This window comes from Rhinolophus sinicus, linkage group LG03 (assembly GCF_036562045.2).
Source record: "Rhinolophus sinicus isolate RSC01 linkage group LG03, ASM3656204v1, whole genome shotgun sequence".
In the NCBI taxonomy this organism is placed as follows: Eukaryota; Metazoa; Chordata; class Mammalia; order Chiroptera; family Rhinolophidae; genus Rhinolophus; species Rhinolophus sinicus.
In genome coordinates, this window is record NC_133753.1 from 73,694,601 (window position 1) to 73,712,471 (window position 17,871).

At 45.2% G+C, this 17,871-nt stretch overlaps 1 protein-coding gene across 7 annotated transcripts; it reads right to left on the bottom strand.

Annotated features, from left to right (window-relative positions):
- Positions 1-8,574: 8,574 nt before the first annotated feature.
- Positions 8,575-14,467, bottom strand: LOC141570616 (zinc transporter ZIP2-like). 7 transcript variants are annotated; one of them, XM_074328113.1, is made up of 9 exons: positions 14,085-14,282; positions 13,363-13,413; positions 13,024-13,116; positions 12,617-12,801; positions 12,375-12,543; positions 10,529-11,829; positions 10,219-10,349; positions 9,929-9,979; positions 8,575-9,498 (listed from the first exon to the last, which is right to left on the bottom strand). In XM_074328113.1, the coding sequence occupies exons 6-9, from the start codon at positions 10,641-10,643 to the stop codon at positions 8,866-8,868; spliced, it is 930 nt and encodes a 309-aa protein (XP_074184214.1). In that variant the 5' UTR covers positions 10,644-11,829; positions 12,375-12,543; positions 12,617-12,801; positions 13,024-13,116; positions 13,363-13,413; positions 14,085-14,282; the 3' UTR covers positions 8,575-8,865. The 7 variants fall into 7 exon arrangements, with proteins under 7 accessions (XP_074184214.1, XP_074184210.1, XP_074184212.1 ...); XM_074328109.1 differs by adding an exon at positions 14,424-14,467 and having other exon boundaries at positions 12,617-13,413; positions 14,085-14,153; XM_074328111.1 differs by having other exon boundaries at positions 12,617-13,116.
- Positions 14,468-17,871: the final 3,404 nt, after the last annotated feature.

The window sequence follows — 17,871 nt, forward strand, 5'->3', positions numbered from 1 at the left end:
TTATTCTTTGTCTGAATATGCCTGCGTCGTGCCCCTTTCCCACCTTCTTCCTGACCAACTCTCACATTCTCGAAGTGACATAAGCCATAGGAGGGGGCCCGTAGAGCATAGACACTTCACCAAATGTGATGACGTAATACCTATTCAGTAGATTGGTGTTGTCCTTGATATTGGTCGTACCTTTATGTCTTGGGATCGAAACTACTGAGATCTATGAAGACTTCGGTATCAGATACTGAGAAATGCATAGGATTTCAGAGACGTCACCAACATCATGATCTTAAAGCCGAAGTACAGAAAGCTGACGTGCCCAAGGACATCTCGTGACCCACCTTCCTGCAGGATCCTCCAGGGGTCACCTGGATTCCATTTTAGGCGACCCCAGGGCGTTGGGGGTCAGTACAATCAGCAGACCAGGACTCATCCAGTTACTAGCAGGGTTGGGTTTTTCACGGTTGATCCCAATCTAAAGACTCCTTCAGATGAGTCCCAGCAGCAAGGAGGGTTTCCTGTCAGGAATCCTCCTCCCAGTGAATCCAAGAATTCGGGGAGTTAGACTGTGTGGTTCTCTGAGAAGCTTTCAAGTGTGAACAATAATCATGAAGAGGACTTGATATTTTGTGGCCGTTGCAGGCTGATTCTGGGGCTCTTGGGGCACAACAAGTAAAAATGAAAAGGCACTTTATAGTGTTATTGGCCGGAGGACTGTGGGTTGAATATTACAAGGTCATTTGCCAGATTATAGAAACCCCACAGGCAATTGTACACTTTCCTCCGTGAAACTGAGCTGACGACTAATGCAGCTCGATGTCCAGTGCTGATACGCTGACATGGAAGTAGAGCCTGGAACACGTCCGTGGTTTTTGAGCATTTCATCACTCTCAGGACTGAGTCTATTGTAAACGCAGTAGGCGAGGATCAGGAAGGGTGAGGCTGTAGCTGCGTAATAGCTGTGCCTTATGGAAGGGAAGGTGGGTCTTAGTACATCCACCTGCACAGATAACACTGTTAGCAGGGGAATCTTTAGAAGAGGGAGAGAACCTCATTTTTGTGCACATATGTAAGTGCGTGATATGTACCTGTCATGGAGGTGGTGTGTGAAATGGGTGGTGACCATGTGTGTCTCTCCTGTAGACGTCCCTACATAAGAAACCCAGAGTTAGGTGGAGGGAGAGATGCTCTCTGCTGGCAGCAAGGGTGGGGTTTGCTGCCCTTGTCTGACCTCACTTTGTCAGTCCTAGACAATCCAGGAGAGCCCATGGGGACGCAGTGCCCCCCTGTGGTAGCCATGGTTCTTCCTAACTTTCCCCAGTTCCCAGTTCCCTTTCTAAATCTCTCACGTTCTTTGTGCTTCTACACAGTAGCTACATCGGGAGGATCTGATTCCGTGGTCTGTGGCTCCTGCCCACTCTCAAGGTCAGAGCTGAGAGGCACAGAGGAGAGGTGGGGAGACTTCACAGAAGCTGAACCACAAACCCCACTTTTTGTCTCTGCTTCAGGCTTAGGCCTCCTGGTTCTCTCTTCTCCTTCTCAAGGAATGTGCTCCCCCGACTTTAGGGACAGAAGTCCAAGAGAGCTAAGAGAGGATTCAATGGGAAGGAGAATAAGAAGGAAGAATATAGTGACGCGAGCCTTGTGGTGTCAACATGAAAATTATGCTGCTCATGAAGAGATTTTCTGAAGGTACCCAAACAGTGAAACTGTAGCAGGAGAGATTAAGCTCTAGATCACTCCTTGTGCAGCCCCGCAGGCTGGCTGTAGCGCCCTACCAAAGGCCATAGCTCTCAGTGCATGGCCCTTTTGAGTTTCCAGTGACTGCTCCTTGTCTTCAGCCCAGGTGACAGCATTGCTCTTACCCAGTCCCAGGGTGTTAGCTGCTCTGTCCTAACCCTGCCTACACCTTCTGTATGCTCCCTTTGTTAAACTTGCTCAGTGGTCCAACGTGCTCTCTGCCTTCTCCACACACCCTAACATATGAGATGGGAGGCATAGGTAAGGTAAAGGTGGAGAAGGTAAAGGTCAGAAGAAAATCTGTATACTGAGCTTTCCTTAGTCACAGAAACATGGGTTTAAAGCCCAGCTAGCTATATGCTCAAGTTACTTGTTTCCTGCCTGCGCTTCCCTGGGCTTACAATGGGGATGGTATCTACCTGACGGGCTTGGGGGGTGAGATAATGCACGTGGAAGCGACAGTACAGTGCCTGACCCATAGCGATGCTGTGTGGAAACTATTATTATTATAACACAGGCCCTATTCTTGGTGTGCTGTGTGAGTGCGTTGAATACTGAAGGGAAGCAGGATAGGATGGTGCTTCAGGAAAACTATTTCCTGAGTCAGAATTTTTTTTTAGTTTTGCCTTTAGCTTGGCTTCTCACTGATACCTGGGTGTATAAGCTAGGCTTGTGAGAAGGTTTGCATATGTTAGTTTGTGCGGAGGGGAATGGGATGAACAGAGACAGAAATGAAATTGAAACCAGAGGCCACTGAGTCCGGGACTCATGCTGCCTGCGCTGCTTAGTCAATGGTCTGGGGCAGGAGCTGGGTCATAGAATAAGCGTTTATTATCAGAGCACCGGTGGTCTGAGAAGGCAGTGGGTTAACACTTCCAAATACTGCCTAACATTCTCAGACCAGCTTGAGTATTTAAGGGAAAATCTGGGCGTTCCTCTAAAGGCTACGTGATGGTTCCGGGGGTCTGCATGGAGCTTTCCCGCTGGCAATGTGGCTCTCTGGCGGAGTCAGCAACGCAGGACAATGATGGGAGTAGCCTGGTAGACCATTGAGATTGTGATCAATAAGTCTAGGGGTATTAATCATAAGTTTCAGGGTAATTTCCTAAAACAGGAAACTGGGACAGGAGACATTCCGAGCTCAAGACACAGGAGGATGATCTATTAAACTATAAGCCAAGGAAAGTTGAGGCTGGGACATGGTGAGGCCTCTACTATGGGGGTCCCAACCTGGCCTAGCTTCAATTCTCCCATTTTCTATTAATTTTACTTCTATAAAATTAGTATGGTTGCAAGAGTAGGGGACGATGGACCATTTTTGGCTGCATCCTACTGAGAGAGGGCATCATTCCTGCCCATAGGCATCTATCATAACGGGGGGGGGGGGTTATGGCATATTAGTTTCCTACTCTCCCTAGCGGAGCCCAGGGAAGAGGCATCCCAGGTGGGGCACAAGAGGCAATAATGAGTAGCTCCAGCCTTTCTGTTTGAAGAGGAACTAAGGTCTTCAGTTGGCTCACATGAACAGGAGTGACAGTCTGCCTTCTGGAGGAGACCTATGGAGACTTAAATGAAATAGGTTTGATTTGAGGTAAGTGGACCCAGCTACTGACTCTGAAGACCGATAACCATTGGGGCTACTCAGAAGAACTGCTTAGGGGCTAACCGGTCTGTTAGAGACCTCTCCCCCTCTGGGCTTCTAATAGTACTTGGTTCCCTGGCTTTCCAGGGCTACAACGTGTAGAGGGGTCGGTCTGGGGGAGGTGCTGGTCCCCCATATTTCCTAAGGGACTGCTGAAACTCTCCCAAGTTAACAACATAGGACATAATAGAATTGAGGTCAGAATCCAAAGCAGTGGGCAGCAATTAGAGCCCAGGCTTAGAGGTCTCCTGACAGAACTTTTCCAGAGTCATTTCTAAGTCTGATTTGCTCATTTTACATTTCTTCTAAGTTATAGACCAATGGTAAGGAACAGGCTTGAGTATGAGCCCAAATTTAGGGGCTTTATTTATCCACACAACTGAGCAAGTTTAAGAGAAAACAGGTCAGAGTGAGCAGTCAAGACAGAATATATGGCTCCCATAGTTTAACAGGCTTACCTGTCACATCAAGGGTCACCCACATTTCGTCCCCGGTGATGAGAATAGCCTCTTTCTCCAGGTGTGTGTGCGTGGGGGGGTGGGGGTGGGGATGCTGCTGGGACCCTCAGACCTGTCTCAGTCACAGCCATTTTCGGGGAAGGAGTTGGTCCCTGCTCCCTTCAGAACAGTGGACAATCCTTCCTGCAGTGCCCTTTTAGTTTGCACAAGGGGCACAGCTGTGTTGGAGGATTAGGACACTCCTTACTCCAATGGCCTGGGCTTCCACATTCAAAGCAGGATCCTTTTTCTCTTCTGGTGCTGCTACATGGCTCTGAGGTGGCCCTAGCCTTGGCCTTCTATTAACTGCTAACAAAAATCTTCCCTGTCTCAGTTTTTAAAGACACTTAAACAAATTCCCTGGCCTCCTCTACGATCTGAGTCTCTTTATCTGGGATGTAACAATAAGCAGAGTTACTATAATATCCTTTAAGGTTAGGGAAAACAAGCTTCCTTACACTGGCCTATATCTGACACTGCGGAGGACACATAAGCTCTCGCCGTCCTAAAATACAGAAGTTTACATAACTATTAGCAAAACTTAGTTCTTAGATTTAGTTTTCTTGAGTAACTAAAGACCTAATTAAGACAACATAAAATATAGAAAATTATTTTGATGACACATATAATCTTTGCTCTTCGGGCAGAAGACTTTCATAGTATCAGTAGCAGACCAATAGTCTAACAAACTTTGCCTTACTTAGCAGAGAGAGAAAACTTAATTTTGTACCAACTTACTTTTGATATTTAAATTGATTTAATTAATCACTTTTAGCATAACCATATATAAAATCCTCTCAAGATTTTCCTTTACAAACCTTCCACAACTTCCCCAGTTCCTCTTAGTTTGTCTTCTCTCACTCATTCAAAAATAACCATCCTTAGGACAAACTACTTTCTTTAAATTCCTTCAAAAATATATTTCCATACCTTATATGTTCCTTGAAAACACACATCATTTCCTTTCATATTAATTAGAATCCATAACCTTCAGACCCTTAACTTTTACTGACAACTGAAAGCAAACAATTAGCATTTCCATTGGCAAATCCAAGAACATATTTTGTAACCTTCAAAAGTGTAGGCTTTTGTAATAAAATACAATATATTTATTAACAGATCTTAATCTATCTTTTAGCTTTCCTGTGACAAGAAGCCAAAAATAGATGAACTCAGACCTTCCAATTAATATTTCAGTAGATCAGCATTTTAAAATACCTAAATATTCAATCATTTTTATCTTTTAACACAATTTAGTAAAACTAAACTCTTACCAACAGATGCTGAGAAACCACGTCCAAGCATCCACACTACATAATTATTACTGAATAGTTTCATTTAAAACCTTATCTCAGTTAACAATTTATTAGTTCTCAATACTATGAAATTTCAAAGTTTATTATTACCCAAGCTATTTTCTGGACAAATTTTGTGACAGAGATAACATACATTTATTTTTGTAAACCCAAGTAAAACAAAAGGTACCATATTTAATGTTAATAACCTTAAAAGATATATCTACTTATCCAAAAGTTAAAACAGGCTTAGTATTAAATATTTTCTTAGATCACATGATCCTGAAAAAACTTTTATTATTAAAATTTTTTTTATTATTTAAATTTACGTAAGTGCTTAATCTTTTTTTCTTTAAGCCAATCAAACATAACTTGGTAATACCATCTGGAGGCAAAAACACTATATTATATATAAAACACAGACAAGCACAGATATCAGAGATCATATACATATAAACAGAATTATTAACAATTGCAGAGAGGTCCTAAGATCTTACAAGTGCCCCTAAAATTTTGAAGAGTCTAGAACAAGGGGTGGGGGATCTGGCTTGTGAGACTCCTACTTGTTACTAAGAATGGCTTTTTTCTTCAGTTACCTTAGCCTCAGGCATTCCTGGTAATACTGTGTTTCCCTGAAAATAAGACCTAGCCGGACCATCAGCTCTAATGCGTCTTTTGGAGCAAAAATTAATATAAGACTCAGTCTTATTTTAATATAAGACCCGGTATAATATAATATAATATAATATAATATAATATAATATAATATAATATAATACAATACAATACAATATAATACTGGGTCTTATGTAATATAACCAGGTCTTATATAAGACCTGGTCTTTGTAATATAATATAATATAATATGATATGATATGATATAATATAATATAATATAATATAATATAATGACCAGGTCTTATATTAATGTTTGCTCCAAAAGATGCATTAGAGCTGATGGTCCAGCTAGATCTTATTTTCAGAGAAACAAAAAAAGGGAAAAGTTGGGTGGAGTCCCCTTTTCTCTAAACTGAACTGTCAGTTTAGTTCCCTTCTTTTTTGAGTCTGTCATAAAGGCTTGTACATAAGAAATTTGATCCTATTTCCCAGACCTCTAACAGAACAATTCCAGTTGCAAAATAATATAATAATTCAATGAACGATTGAGCGACCAGCACTCTCCAGAGTTTAATATATACATTGGCAAAGCAGTACTGTACTAGAACATTAATTTCTTTTTGGTCAATGGCTCATAGCCATACTCTTGCCAATAGCCTAATATTTTGCCTAATAGGCTCACAGCTGGGATAGAAACTCTAGATCCCATTATTGAGCTGGAACAAATGCAGCCACATTTACCACAGACTTAAACACACAGACAGATCCAAGTATTCCCTGGATTGGACAAACAAAAACCAGAAAAACCAGAATCGGATCTGAACGCCAGATAAACTAGACCTAGCTAGGTGTCAGATTTGGACGCGACGTCATCTGACTCCATATACACGGTCTGTCAACCACCAGTCAATTGGCCAATGGGCCAAAACCAGACATGGTGGCTTCTACAGTGCAGCAGATGGGCCCCACTTCCTGGGGAACAATATTGCCAACAACAGGCGCTTCCAGAACCAGAGCAAGCTTGCAACCAGAGTCCCTTACTGGTGGGGGTATTATGCCTTGCTTAATATTGCTGCCTGACCTATTAGTGCCAATGGGTCAGTACGACCCCCAGATGGCCCTCAAAGAGAAGCCCCAGATGGTGAGTGCAAACTCCTCTGGCTGTACATGCTGGGGCTACCCTGCTTCTGGAACCAGTAACTAGAGGCAGGAAAACAGAGCAAACACTTATTCTATCCCAACTGAGCAGAAGGGCGTCTGTGACGGAAGGGCCCTGGCGCCACCGCCACCTCCGCGAGCTAAAACTCTTGGCAGCTGCTTCCAGAGGTTGGTCTTGTGCCAAGGTTTCCATCCAGTCCCATGTAGCCCGAGACCCTCCGCAAGCTGAAAGACTTACTGGAGGAACCCCGAGGCTATCCCAGTGAAGTCACCAGAAACTGAAACAGGAGGCCAACTGAGTCTGGGGCTTGTGGTGCCTGCGCCACTCAGCCAATAGATCGACACCGGAGTTGGGTCCTAGAATAAGTGTTTATTATCAGAGCACTGGTGGTCTGAGAAGGCAGCGGGTTAACACCTCCAAAAACTGCCTAACATTCTCAAACCAGCTTGGGTGTTTAAGGGAAAATCTGTAACGTTCCTCTAAAGGCTACATGATGGTTCTGGGGGTCTGCATGGAGCTTTCCCGCTGGCAATGTGGCTCTCTGGTGGTCAACAACCCGAGAACACAGATGGGAGTAGCCTGGTAAACCATGGAGATTGTGATCAATAAGTCTAGGGGTAATTAATCTTAAATTTCAGGGTAATTTTCTAAAACAGGGAACTGGGTGGACAGGGGACATTCCAAACTCAAGCCACAGGGGATGATCTATTAAGCTACAGGTCAAGGAAAGGTGAGGTCAGATGTGGCAAGGCCTCTACTATGGGGGTCTCAACGGGGCCCTGCTTCAAAATGAGACAATAAAACTCAGGAGACCTTGCCCACGTTAGGGTCACTTGGGCTTCTACACTGACAATATTCAAAGGGGCAAAGTGGTGAGGGTGACTTTCCCTGTTTCTCCACCAAGTCTGAGATATTCCTCCATCTCATGGGTCAGGGGGTGGGCAGCAGTCGACCTGCTCCTCCTCAATTTCAGATAATCGGTTTCTGTATTGGTGCTGTTTTTAAGGGAAGCAACATTGCAGGGATTACTCAACTGAAAGACAAATGGTCCAGTGGGGTGGGGCCCGGGGCATAGTGGCAGGTAAGACAGGCAAAAGGCTCTACCACATGGCAGAGCCAAGTAAACACCCTCAGCATTCATCTGGCGCCTTTCTCCCGCTCCAAACACACTGCTTCTTAATCCCTCAGCACAAGGAAGCTGGAAGTAAACAGAGGCTCAAAGAGCTATCATGCCCTCGAGGCCACACAGGGCTCAGTGTGAAAAATAGGAACCAGATGGAAATAGGATCCGTCTCGTCTGATCTCCAGAGTCTGTTGGACACGTTGGGGACAGCTGACAACAGGTACCGGGAGTGGGGTGGGTGTGGTTAGTGTAGGGAACGATCTAGATCCCATGGTTTCTGTTTTTAAACCTCTTCTCTAAATGCTGGGAACTCTGGCTCAATATTTCAACACCTGTGAGTAAGGTTGGAATTTCAGCAATGCTCCCATATCCGGGGGGCATGGCTGCAATCGACCAAGTGGCTAGGGGCTCTGAATCCAGAAGAAAAGACTGTCTAACACTCACCCTTCCCACTCCCCACTCTACCTGGCAGCTCTTCGGCAACCCGGAGAGATGAAGCACAGCATGGCTGAAGGGAAGGGTGAAATGGACATTTTATTACACAAGGTAGCAAAAATGGGACAAGAGTCAAATCTAGAGTGATGGTCTTTAAATCGGTTCTCCAATGTATAGGCACTCAACCTAAAATAATCATCCTTTTCTCAGTCCTGGGTGAGCAATGGGATCTCATGTAGGAAAAGCTGGGGACCAGCTCACCGGGGTGATACCTAGTGAATTGCACTTAGTCTCGGAGAGAAATGTCTGAGGGCCGAAGCCATTTGGGAGATCATTAGAGAGAGGTCCATCAGAAGTCAGGAATCTCAGGCCCACAATGCAATAAAGGCCATGAAGGCAAAACCAGCGGCCACACAGCCCCACTTGGCCAGAGGGGCCTCAGGGCCAGCTAGCTCCCGGGGCAGAATTTCTAGGAAGGTGACATACAGGAAGGTACCAGCTGCCACACCCTCTAACACAGCCTGGGCTAAGCCTCGCCCCCCTTCAGAGTCTCCTGCAGCCACAGCCAGCCCTATGGCTACACCCAGGGGGGACATGAGAGCAAATGACAGAATGGAGAGCGCGGCCCTTCGTGTTCCAGTGCCTGCCTGCACCAGCCGCAGACCTACACCAAACACCACGAGCCCCTTGTGAGCCAGGACAGCAACACAGAGCTGCACGGTAGCCACTACTGTCGTCTGCAGCCCCACAGCTAGACCTTCAAACACTGAGTGAAAGGAGAGTGAGAGCAGGAGGATGAGGGCGCGGAAGGGACTGCGTGAGGATGAGGGGAGCGATCCATGGCTGTGGAGTCCAAGGACGTGAGCCTCACCGCACTCCTCCTCCTGCACTTTTGATCCTCCAGGAGCTCCAGGATGGCACTGCAATGCCAGCGACTCCAAAAGGAAGACCAGGAAGAAGCCCAGGGAGATGATGAGCTCTCCGTAGGGATAGTTCGTCTGGGAACAGAGAAAGGGGCTGTGAGATGGGAAAGGATGGAAGAAGAGTGGATGGACGTGGGATGGCAGACTGAAGAGAACGCGAAACGTGGGACTAGAACATAAAAAGCGTTGGGGAGTGAAGCCCTGAGGAGGTATGGGCATGCAGCAAGAGACCAGAGGACCCAGGGACACAGTATCAGTAGGGTTAGGAGTACGGAAAAACGATGTGAAGCATGGCAGAGGGTGCAATGAATGAGAGCAAAGCAGGAGGTCTGTCTGGGGTGTCATACACCCAGAAGGATCTGGTCAATTCCTTTCCCCAGGGTCTGAGCTGAGGAGCAGAGGGATTCCTGGAATTTCTCACATCCTCCCCTCAGAAGGGTCTGGGTATGACAGAAGTCTCCGGTTTTCCTCACCCTCCAGGTAGGGGCTGGTGGAAGATACTTACATCATCTGAACTAACATCATCAGAAAAATTTCCCTCACTCTCTGTCCTGTTCTAGGGAGAAAAAAACAGAAATTAGATCAGGCATGGAGCAGCTCAGCTTCCTGTCCTGTCCCGTCAGCTCCACTGATTTCCTTAAAGCCCAAGCTGAGCTGTTGTCATCATTCCACACGACACTGAAGCTGTCATCTTCCCTGTCATTCCACCCTTGTCCTTGGCTCCATCACTTTCCCCTTCTTCCCTTGCTTCTGTTCATCATTCTGGCCTCCCAAGCCCACGACTCAGCTGCTCACCTGCATCACGAACTTCTGGATCTCGGATTCAATTCCCTCCAGTGCTTCAACGGTCATGTGCATGAACCCTGCTCCCAGGAAAACACCAGCAGAAATGCAGCTCAGGAGGCTGAGGACCCGGCGGTGACGACCTAATAAACAGGAGTTACAATCCAGTTGGTGATGAGATGGACAAAGGCAACTAAAGAGCAACAGGCAGCACCCAACATCCCAAGCTTGGGGATGGCGAGAGAATCAGAGCAAGGAGTCAGGATAGCAGGATAGGGAAGTCAGACTTAGGTTATTGGGCAAGGATGAGAGAGGGCTATACCTGTGGCTCCCTCAATCTGGAACCATTTGAAGCAGATGGGAATGAGGCCACAGACCAGGGTGAGAGCCAGCAGAGCAAACAGGCAGCCAATTTTTACTCCTAGTAATGGTTCCATCCTTGGGGTACAGGATAAGCAGAGACCTCCGAATGACAAATGGAGTTACAAGCTTTGGAGCAGGACTGGTGCCTCAGGTGGTCTGAGCTGCAGTGTCCACTCCCGAGATTCTGGAGGCTGTTGTGATCCTCTCTGTTCTGGGCTGCCTCTGCTTATGCAGCCTTGCATAGCTGACTGGGGCCCTGCCCAGCTTCCCGCCCTCTCCCTGCAGGGAGGCCCCTCCCCTGGCTCACGCCTCCTGAACTTGGAAACCAGAAAGTCCAGACTCCCTGTCAGGCACAGCCCTGTGCTCTGTCTTCTCTCCTTCAGTTCCATGACTAATCCAAGGGCTGTGGACTGTCTTAGTTCATGCCTGGGGCTGGTCTAATCCAGTCTATGGTAGCTACTTCCCAGCTGTTTTGCACTGGGGACAACCTGGTCCTGCATCGCTCAGGACATTTGATCTAAGCCTTCCACTCCAACCCAAGTCTTAGATTGCTATGCTGATACCTGAACCGTTCCCTTTCAGAAGGGATTTGAGGCCACCTGGGGCTGAGAGGTCATGCTGCCACCACTCTGAGAACTAGTAGATGAGGGGACTCCTCTTTCCTGTAACCCCGGAAAAATAGCTCCAGGTATGGAAATGTCTGGTGGCATCTTGAGGTTTCCAGTATTACAACATTGATATTGTTACAACTGCTGATTGTGCCTGTTTCCTGACATGTATTGTGTTAGGACTGAGAGTTTTAGTACAAAGAAAGTTGCTCTAGCTCTGAAACAGCAAGGCTAGGGGAAAACTGAGAAATGAACCAAGTACACGGAAGGACCCTGCCTGGGCAAACAGGTGGAGATGAAGATGCCGTCCTGATGGGGATCACCTCTTGAGGGAGATGCATGAAGCAGACTCTGGGGGAGCTGATGCACCCTGAGAAAGATGACAGGGAAGGACGGAGGGAGAAAAAACTCGAGGCTCGGCAGCTGCTGGTCCCCTATTCAGGTGGCCTACCAGCCCTGAGACCTGCTGAGCCAGTTCTGAGTGCTGGTGCGGCTTTCCGCACTCCTGCAGTTACTTCCCTGGGACGTCCTGGTCTCTGGGAGAAGCTGTAGTATTCTTATTCTTACAGGAGCAGGTGAGCTTGAGATCTGGGTGGGAAGACAGGCACTGGAAATCTGAGGATTCACTTCATTGCAGGGAAGACCCCCATACCTTTTAAAAATCACAAGATCCATTTCCATTCTTAGAAAACTTTTAATTATTATTATTAAAACCTCAAACAGATATGTAGGGTACCAGCACTCCCATCCTGGATACCAGGTAGCTCTAGCCTTGGCAGGCATGATAGAAGAAAACTCTGGGTACACATCTGTCATGCGGGAGACCCTGCTCGCTGAGCCATTTGTTATGCAAGGCGGCATGTGGAGTCTCTGGTCCCGCTCCACACATAAGAACGCAGGATATGGTGAGGTCAAAAAGGAACACCCATGGAGCCATAGATAGGGGAGTCACACCACTATAGTCTCGCTGGCGGCTGGGTTGGAGACACAGGAAACAGGAGCCACATGATCTGCAACCCTCACTCTGCCGCTTGCTGGCTCAGCCGCCATCTTCTTGCTAACCCCCATTTTCTGCTAGCGTAGCCATGGCAATTATATTAGTGGCCAATAGCTCACTGGTTACAGCTGACAGCCAACTAGCCACAACTGATGGCCATCCAATCATAGTTGATGGCCATTTACTACCTGAGCCAGTACCTTTCCATGTGAGGCCGAGAGCCTGGAAACTGCACTCCTGGCTCTGACCCCACAGCATCCTTGGCAGCTCTCAGCGGGATCTATAGCAGCGGCCGGAGGAAGCTCAGACGGTGTGGTCACAGGTAAAAGATCTCCCCAGGAGCTGACGCGGGCACAGTGATACAAATCCCTATGGAAGAAAAGGTCACTGTGGGCTGCAGGTTCCTGCCACCTCCCACTAACTCAGGTCACCGTCTCTATACCTGCCGTGTCGACGGGCTGTGATCACAGCATGCTGCATATGCCCATCTGGACTGCATAGGTGACAATGCACATGGCGTGGCCGTTTAAGGACAGGCTGAGTGATCCGGGGCCAGCGATTAGCCTCCTCTGGAGACCCTCAGGCAAGGATCACCATCGAGAACTTTTCCTCCTTTGGCTGCTTTTTCTAAGATAAGGACAGAGAGACTGCTTGGAGGAAAAAGATACAGGGAAAAGTTTTTTTTGACCCTCATTCCTGCAGCACTTTCATATTCTATGTCATGCACATTCAGGCCCTAAAATCTCCAGGCTATTCTCTGAATTTTCCAACTCCTCCCACCTCTGATTCTTTCTCATCCTTCATTCCCAGTCTATTTTCTCCCTGCTGCAATGCTCCCAGGATACATACCCAGCTGAAGGTGATGGGGTGGTAAGCCTGGGAAAAGCTACAGGCGAGGGGCTCAGAGGCTGTCAACTGGGGACACGGAAGTTCATGAGGACACTGTAAACACACATAAAAGACACGCAGTGAAACAAAAGAACCATACATCATGAAACTGAAAAACTAGGAGTTAAATGGTCCAGGAGGGATAAGAGAGCATAGGAAAGGGGGTAGGGAGAGCAGTGGAACCACTAAGAAACCCGATAGGGACACAAAGCAGTGGAGGGTGGCTTAGCTTTGCCCTCTCACTTGTCCTGCCACAGCTGAGTTCAGATCTTTGCGTGCTGGGAAAGGTGGAATACTCACTGGGGCAAAGACAAAACCTGGACGAGGGTCCAGAGGTGACTTCTCCTTTCCCTGAAACAAATATATATATATATATATTAAGCTGGGCCGGAGGAGTCTACTCTTATAAGTCAATCTGTGCACTCAGTCAGTTGAGGACTCCTTTAAATTCAATTCTGGTAATTATTAACTATGTTCTTTGAGTTAAGCTGGCTGCTTCTCTAATACTCCAAACAAAGAACTTTCTCTTTGCAGCAGGAGAAAGGCAGGAACTTGGCACATAGGATGGTGCTCTCCTTGTCAGCAACCGCCACTCTCAAACAAATCCCACTCAGGACAACCAAATTTATGACCATACACTGGCTCCTATAGTCCTAAAGAAATAAGGTTCTTGGCTCAGCAATGTCCTAGATCAGGGGTTGGCAAACTTTGTTTTGAAGGCCCAGAGAATAGGCAAAATCTGTTTCTGTCCCAACTATTCATCTCTACTGTTTGTAGTGTGAAAGTACCCATACACAAGAGACACTCAAATAAACCTGGCTCACATGAACACAGGTGACAGGATGGATTTGATCCATAGGCCCTAGTTTGCCAACCATTACCCTATAGCATAATGACTTCATAGGCCTACTAACCTGAGTCACTCTTACCATTGTATGACAGAGTCTCTTCAGGTTTCAAAGGAGTACCAGTAATTGGTGACAGATAGGTACAGAGTGGGGGAAGAAGAGAAAGAACCTTACCTTAAGGATGAGGTCCCTGGCTTCCATGAGCAGGCAGTGCCCAGCTTTTGTTCCATTCTCCACCAGTATCTGTTCACAAAAGGGGAAACTGAGCAGAGGCCCTGAACTACATGAAAACATAAATGTAGCTTTGTAAGAACATTCACAGATGGAATAGTGGTCCTAAACGAAATGGTATTATATACAAAATGGGGATGGAGACCGTAAAAGACCATAAAAGAGGGACAAAGGATTCTGTGCAGGAGAAAAGAACGAAGACAAGCTCCAATGGATAGAAGGAAAGGCATGGAAACCATGAAGCTGCTTTAAAACTTGAAGGGAAAAGGGATTTCAGCTCACCAGAAAATCACTTGTCTTGCGCCACAGGGTTTGAACGACCTCAGCACGCTCAGACTTGCTGGGCAGTTCACTCAGGGAAAAGGCTGAGACCACCACATTGAACTGTACCTGAGGACCAAGAGAGGGACACGACAGACTCGACATCTCCCCTGCCAAGAGCACGACAGTCTAGCTCCCTAGATTTCTTCTGCTGTCTTTTCTCTTCTGACACTCACTGCTGGGTTGCAAAGCCGAGGCCACACTTTTCCAGCTGCCAAATTCCGCATTTAGCTGGCATACTCTACACATTGCCACTTGCCTTGGGTGATACAGGTAGAAACTGTCTGAAAAAGACACTTGGAACATAAGGTTCTCCAGATTCTGAACCACCTGTGGAGGAAAGGAGAGGTGTGGCAACTCTGAGTGTATAGGTATAAACTGAGGTGATATCCTGATGAGAAACATGGCCCCGACAATAAAGGAAAATGCTAGGCGAGAGTGAAAGAAAGTAGGGTAAAGGGGTTCAGAACAGGCCTTTCCAAGATGAGACACTTTGGCATGTGAATTATTTTGAGCTGAAGGCAATTAGAACCTGTGGGCTCAAGAGAAACTTTTACCTTTCCCTTGAAGAATTTAAATTGGGGTCTTGCCCATCATAGTTATTACCAGAAAGAACATTTTATGGCCTATCTATAGGACAGAGCAAACTTCTAATTACTGAACATCTGTTCTTATCTACTTAGAAGTTCTCTCCTCTCCTCTGAAGCCTCAGGGCACCTTACCTCATTCTTTACCTGTTTGTCACATATACCCCATTTTACCTTTCTGTCTCTGAACCACTCCTATATGCAGGGTTCCTGAGCATATGCATATAGTTATATCTGATCATTTGCTCTTGTTAACCTGTCCTATGTCAATTAAAGTATCAGACCAGCTGACAGAACGTAGAAGGGTATAGGAAAATTTCTCCCTTCTCATAGGGTAAGCAAATATTTAAAAGGGCAGGGAGAATATTGGGTTACCTGCCATGTTTATCTTACCCAAACCTATCCACTTGAAATGGGCTTCAAGTTCTATATTTAAGAAAACCTTACTGAGCAAGATTAGGGCACTGTAGGCCAGTACACTTTTTTTTTTCTTTTTTCCTCTTGCTGCTCTGGTTTCCTGTGTAATATTGAGCTGCTCCAATCTGAATCAGGGTCCAGGATGAATCCAGCAGGAGTGTGGCTCTCCTTATGGTGGGAGAGGTGGGTGTAGGGTTGATTACCTGGGGTGGCCTGAGATAGTAGCTGAAAGGAGAGCCTGTCTCTTAGGACGAGGGCAGGGTCACTGCTTGGAATAAAGGGTATGACATTAAGGCCAAGAGGGGAGACTTTGACCTCTGCACAGGTCTGGGGTAAGACTTACATAGTAAGTTATGGGAAAGTTTGGATTCCCAAGTATATGGAACTTGGTGGTAGAATTGACAAGTTTACAGGAGCCGTGGAAGGCTGACACTCAGAGCCCAGGTTTTACAGAGTAGTAGCATAAATAGTTATGAAGTGTGCATTTTCACATCTGTTCAGTCAGTTTCTCCTGAACATAAGATATTTTAACAGAAAGTGCTTCCAGAAGCAGCATTTTTTTTTCCTAGGCAACCTGGTTATACTTAGGAAGTTACATGTAACATCTTATAGTCATAAATATAAATGTCTGCCTGCCTTTCACCAAAGGCTACTGTAAAGATATAACATATATAATGAGTTTTGAATTAAAATTCTCAATAACTATTATGCATTATATAAATGACCGACTTCATGAAGATAAGGAAGTTGTCATGCTAAATGACATACCTGGGTTATAAAAGCAATTGAAATTAAATTAGTCTTATAAATTGAAACATGTGGACTTCTGGATATAGGTATCAAATGTCTTTGAAAAATCGGGAATGTAGATTCCATTCTGGAATCAAAAAGCAAGACACAAAGAGTAAATTATTTCCCCTTTCTCCCTCTAGATAATATTTAAATTGAACGTACAATGTTGGTGTATCATTCTCTCATCCATCTATTAGTTTGGGAAATACTTTCACAAACTTTTTCCAGAAATTAGAGTAATGACCGCAGTAAAATCCCCCAATGCCCAGGGAGCTGTGTCCTACACAACTAGACTGAGACACAATGGCTTGAACCATGGTGGGGACCGGGGAGGGAGGCAGAAGTAAGGTGGAGAAAAGAAAAAGAGAAAAGGGCTGCTAGACCATCTAAAGAAAGAATACGTCAAACAGAAATGAAATCAGCAACAGAAACAAACAAGAAAAAAGTCACAAAGCCCAATTCTTCCAGTGCTCATCCAAAGAGCAACCAGCAGAGAGGGGTCTATGATGGTTAATTTTACGTCAACTTGAAAGCACCAGGGGATGCCCAGACATTTGGTCAAATGTTATTCTAGGTGGGTCTGGGAGGGTGTTTCTGGATGAGAGTAACACCCTGCTTCCCCGAAAATAAGACCTAGCTGGACAATCAGCTCTAATGCATCTTTTGAAGCAAAAATTAATATAAGATCCAGTATTATATTATATTATATTATATTATATTATATTATATTATATTATATTATATTATATTATATTATAAAGACCAGGTCTTATATTATAGTAAAATAAGATTATTTTTTGCTTCAAAAGACACATTAGACCTGATTGTCCGGCTAGGTCTTATTTTCAGGGAAACACAGAATCTTTCCATAGATTCTGAGAGTGTTTTCTTTTTCAATCTGGCTGTTGGCTACACAGATGTGTTTTGCTTTGTGAAAATTCATGGAGCTGCAAACATTTGAGTTGTGTACCTTTGTGTATATGACTTCATTGGAAAGTAGTATTTAAAATTCTCCTCATGGCTTCTCATTGTACCCAGTCAACACTCTTAGCTTGATATATAAAGCCTTTTGTGATTCTTGCCTTTCCAAATTCCTGTCCCAACCCCAGTCTACCCATTCCTAATAAATAAACGATATATATTTTAAACATTTAACTTTGCCCTGCATAGAATGTCCTTTCAGCATTGTCCACTTTCTTAACTATTATTCCTCCTTGTGGAATAAACCCAGGTGGCATCTTCTGGGACAATTTTTAATCGATTAAGGCATTTCTTCTTTGTTTGCCTAAAGTACACTGCACACACATTTAACACAACACTCATAACATTGCTGTACTTATTTATTTTTATTTCTGACTCTTTCATTAGGTGCTAAATCCCTCTATGGCCAAGACCATGTCATATGAATCTTTGCCCAGTATCTAATATTGTGTTTTGTATAACATACATACCTCACAAACATGTTTTGGTTACATAAATGAGGGAGACAGATTGAGCAAATGTAATAAATAAGCCATGTTTTTGAAACAAAATTAGATTTACAATTGAATTGAGTAAATAAAACATAGACACATAAACAAATTAAATGAAAATATGATGTGAAAAATTAACCA

Bases quoted from the DNA above. Each gene is read 5' to 3' on its own strand.
- LOC141570616 (XM_074328109.1), bottom strand. From the start codon at position 10,643: ATGGAACCATTACTAGGAGTAAAAATTGGCTGCCTGTTTGCTCTGCTG. The intron at 10,350-10,528 runs GTATAGCCCTCT...CCTGTTTATTAG, and splicing joins CCAGATTGAGGGAGCCACAG to GTCGTCACCGCCGGGTCCTC. The intron at 9,980-10,218 runs GTGAGCAGCTGA...TTTTCTCCCTAG, and splicing joins TCCAGAAGTTCGTGATGCAG to AACAGGACAGAGAGTGAGGG.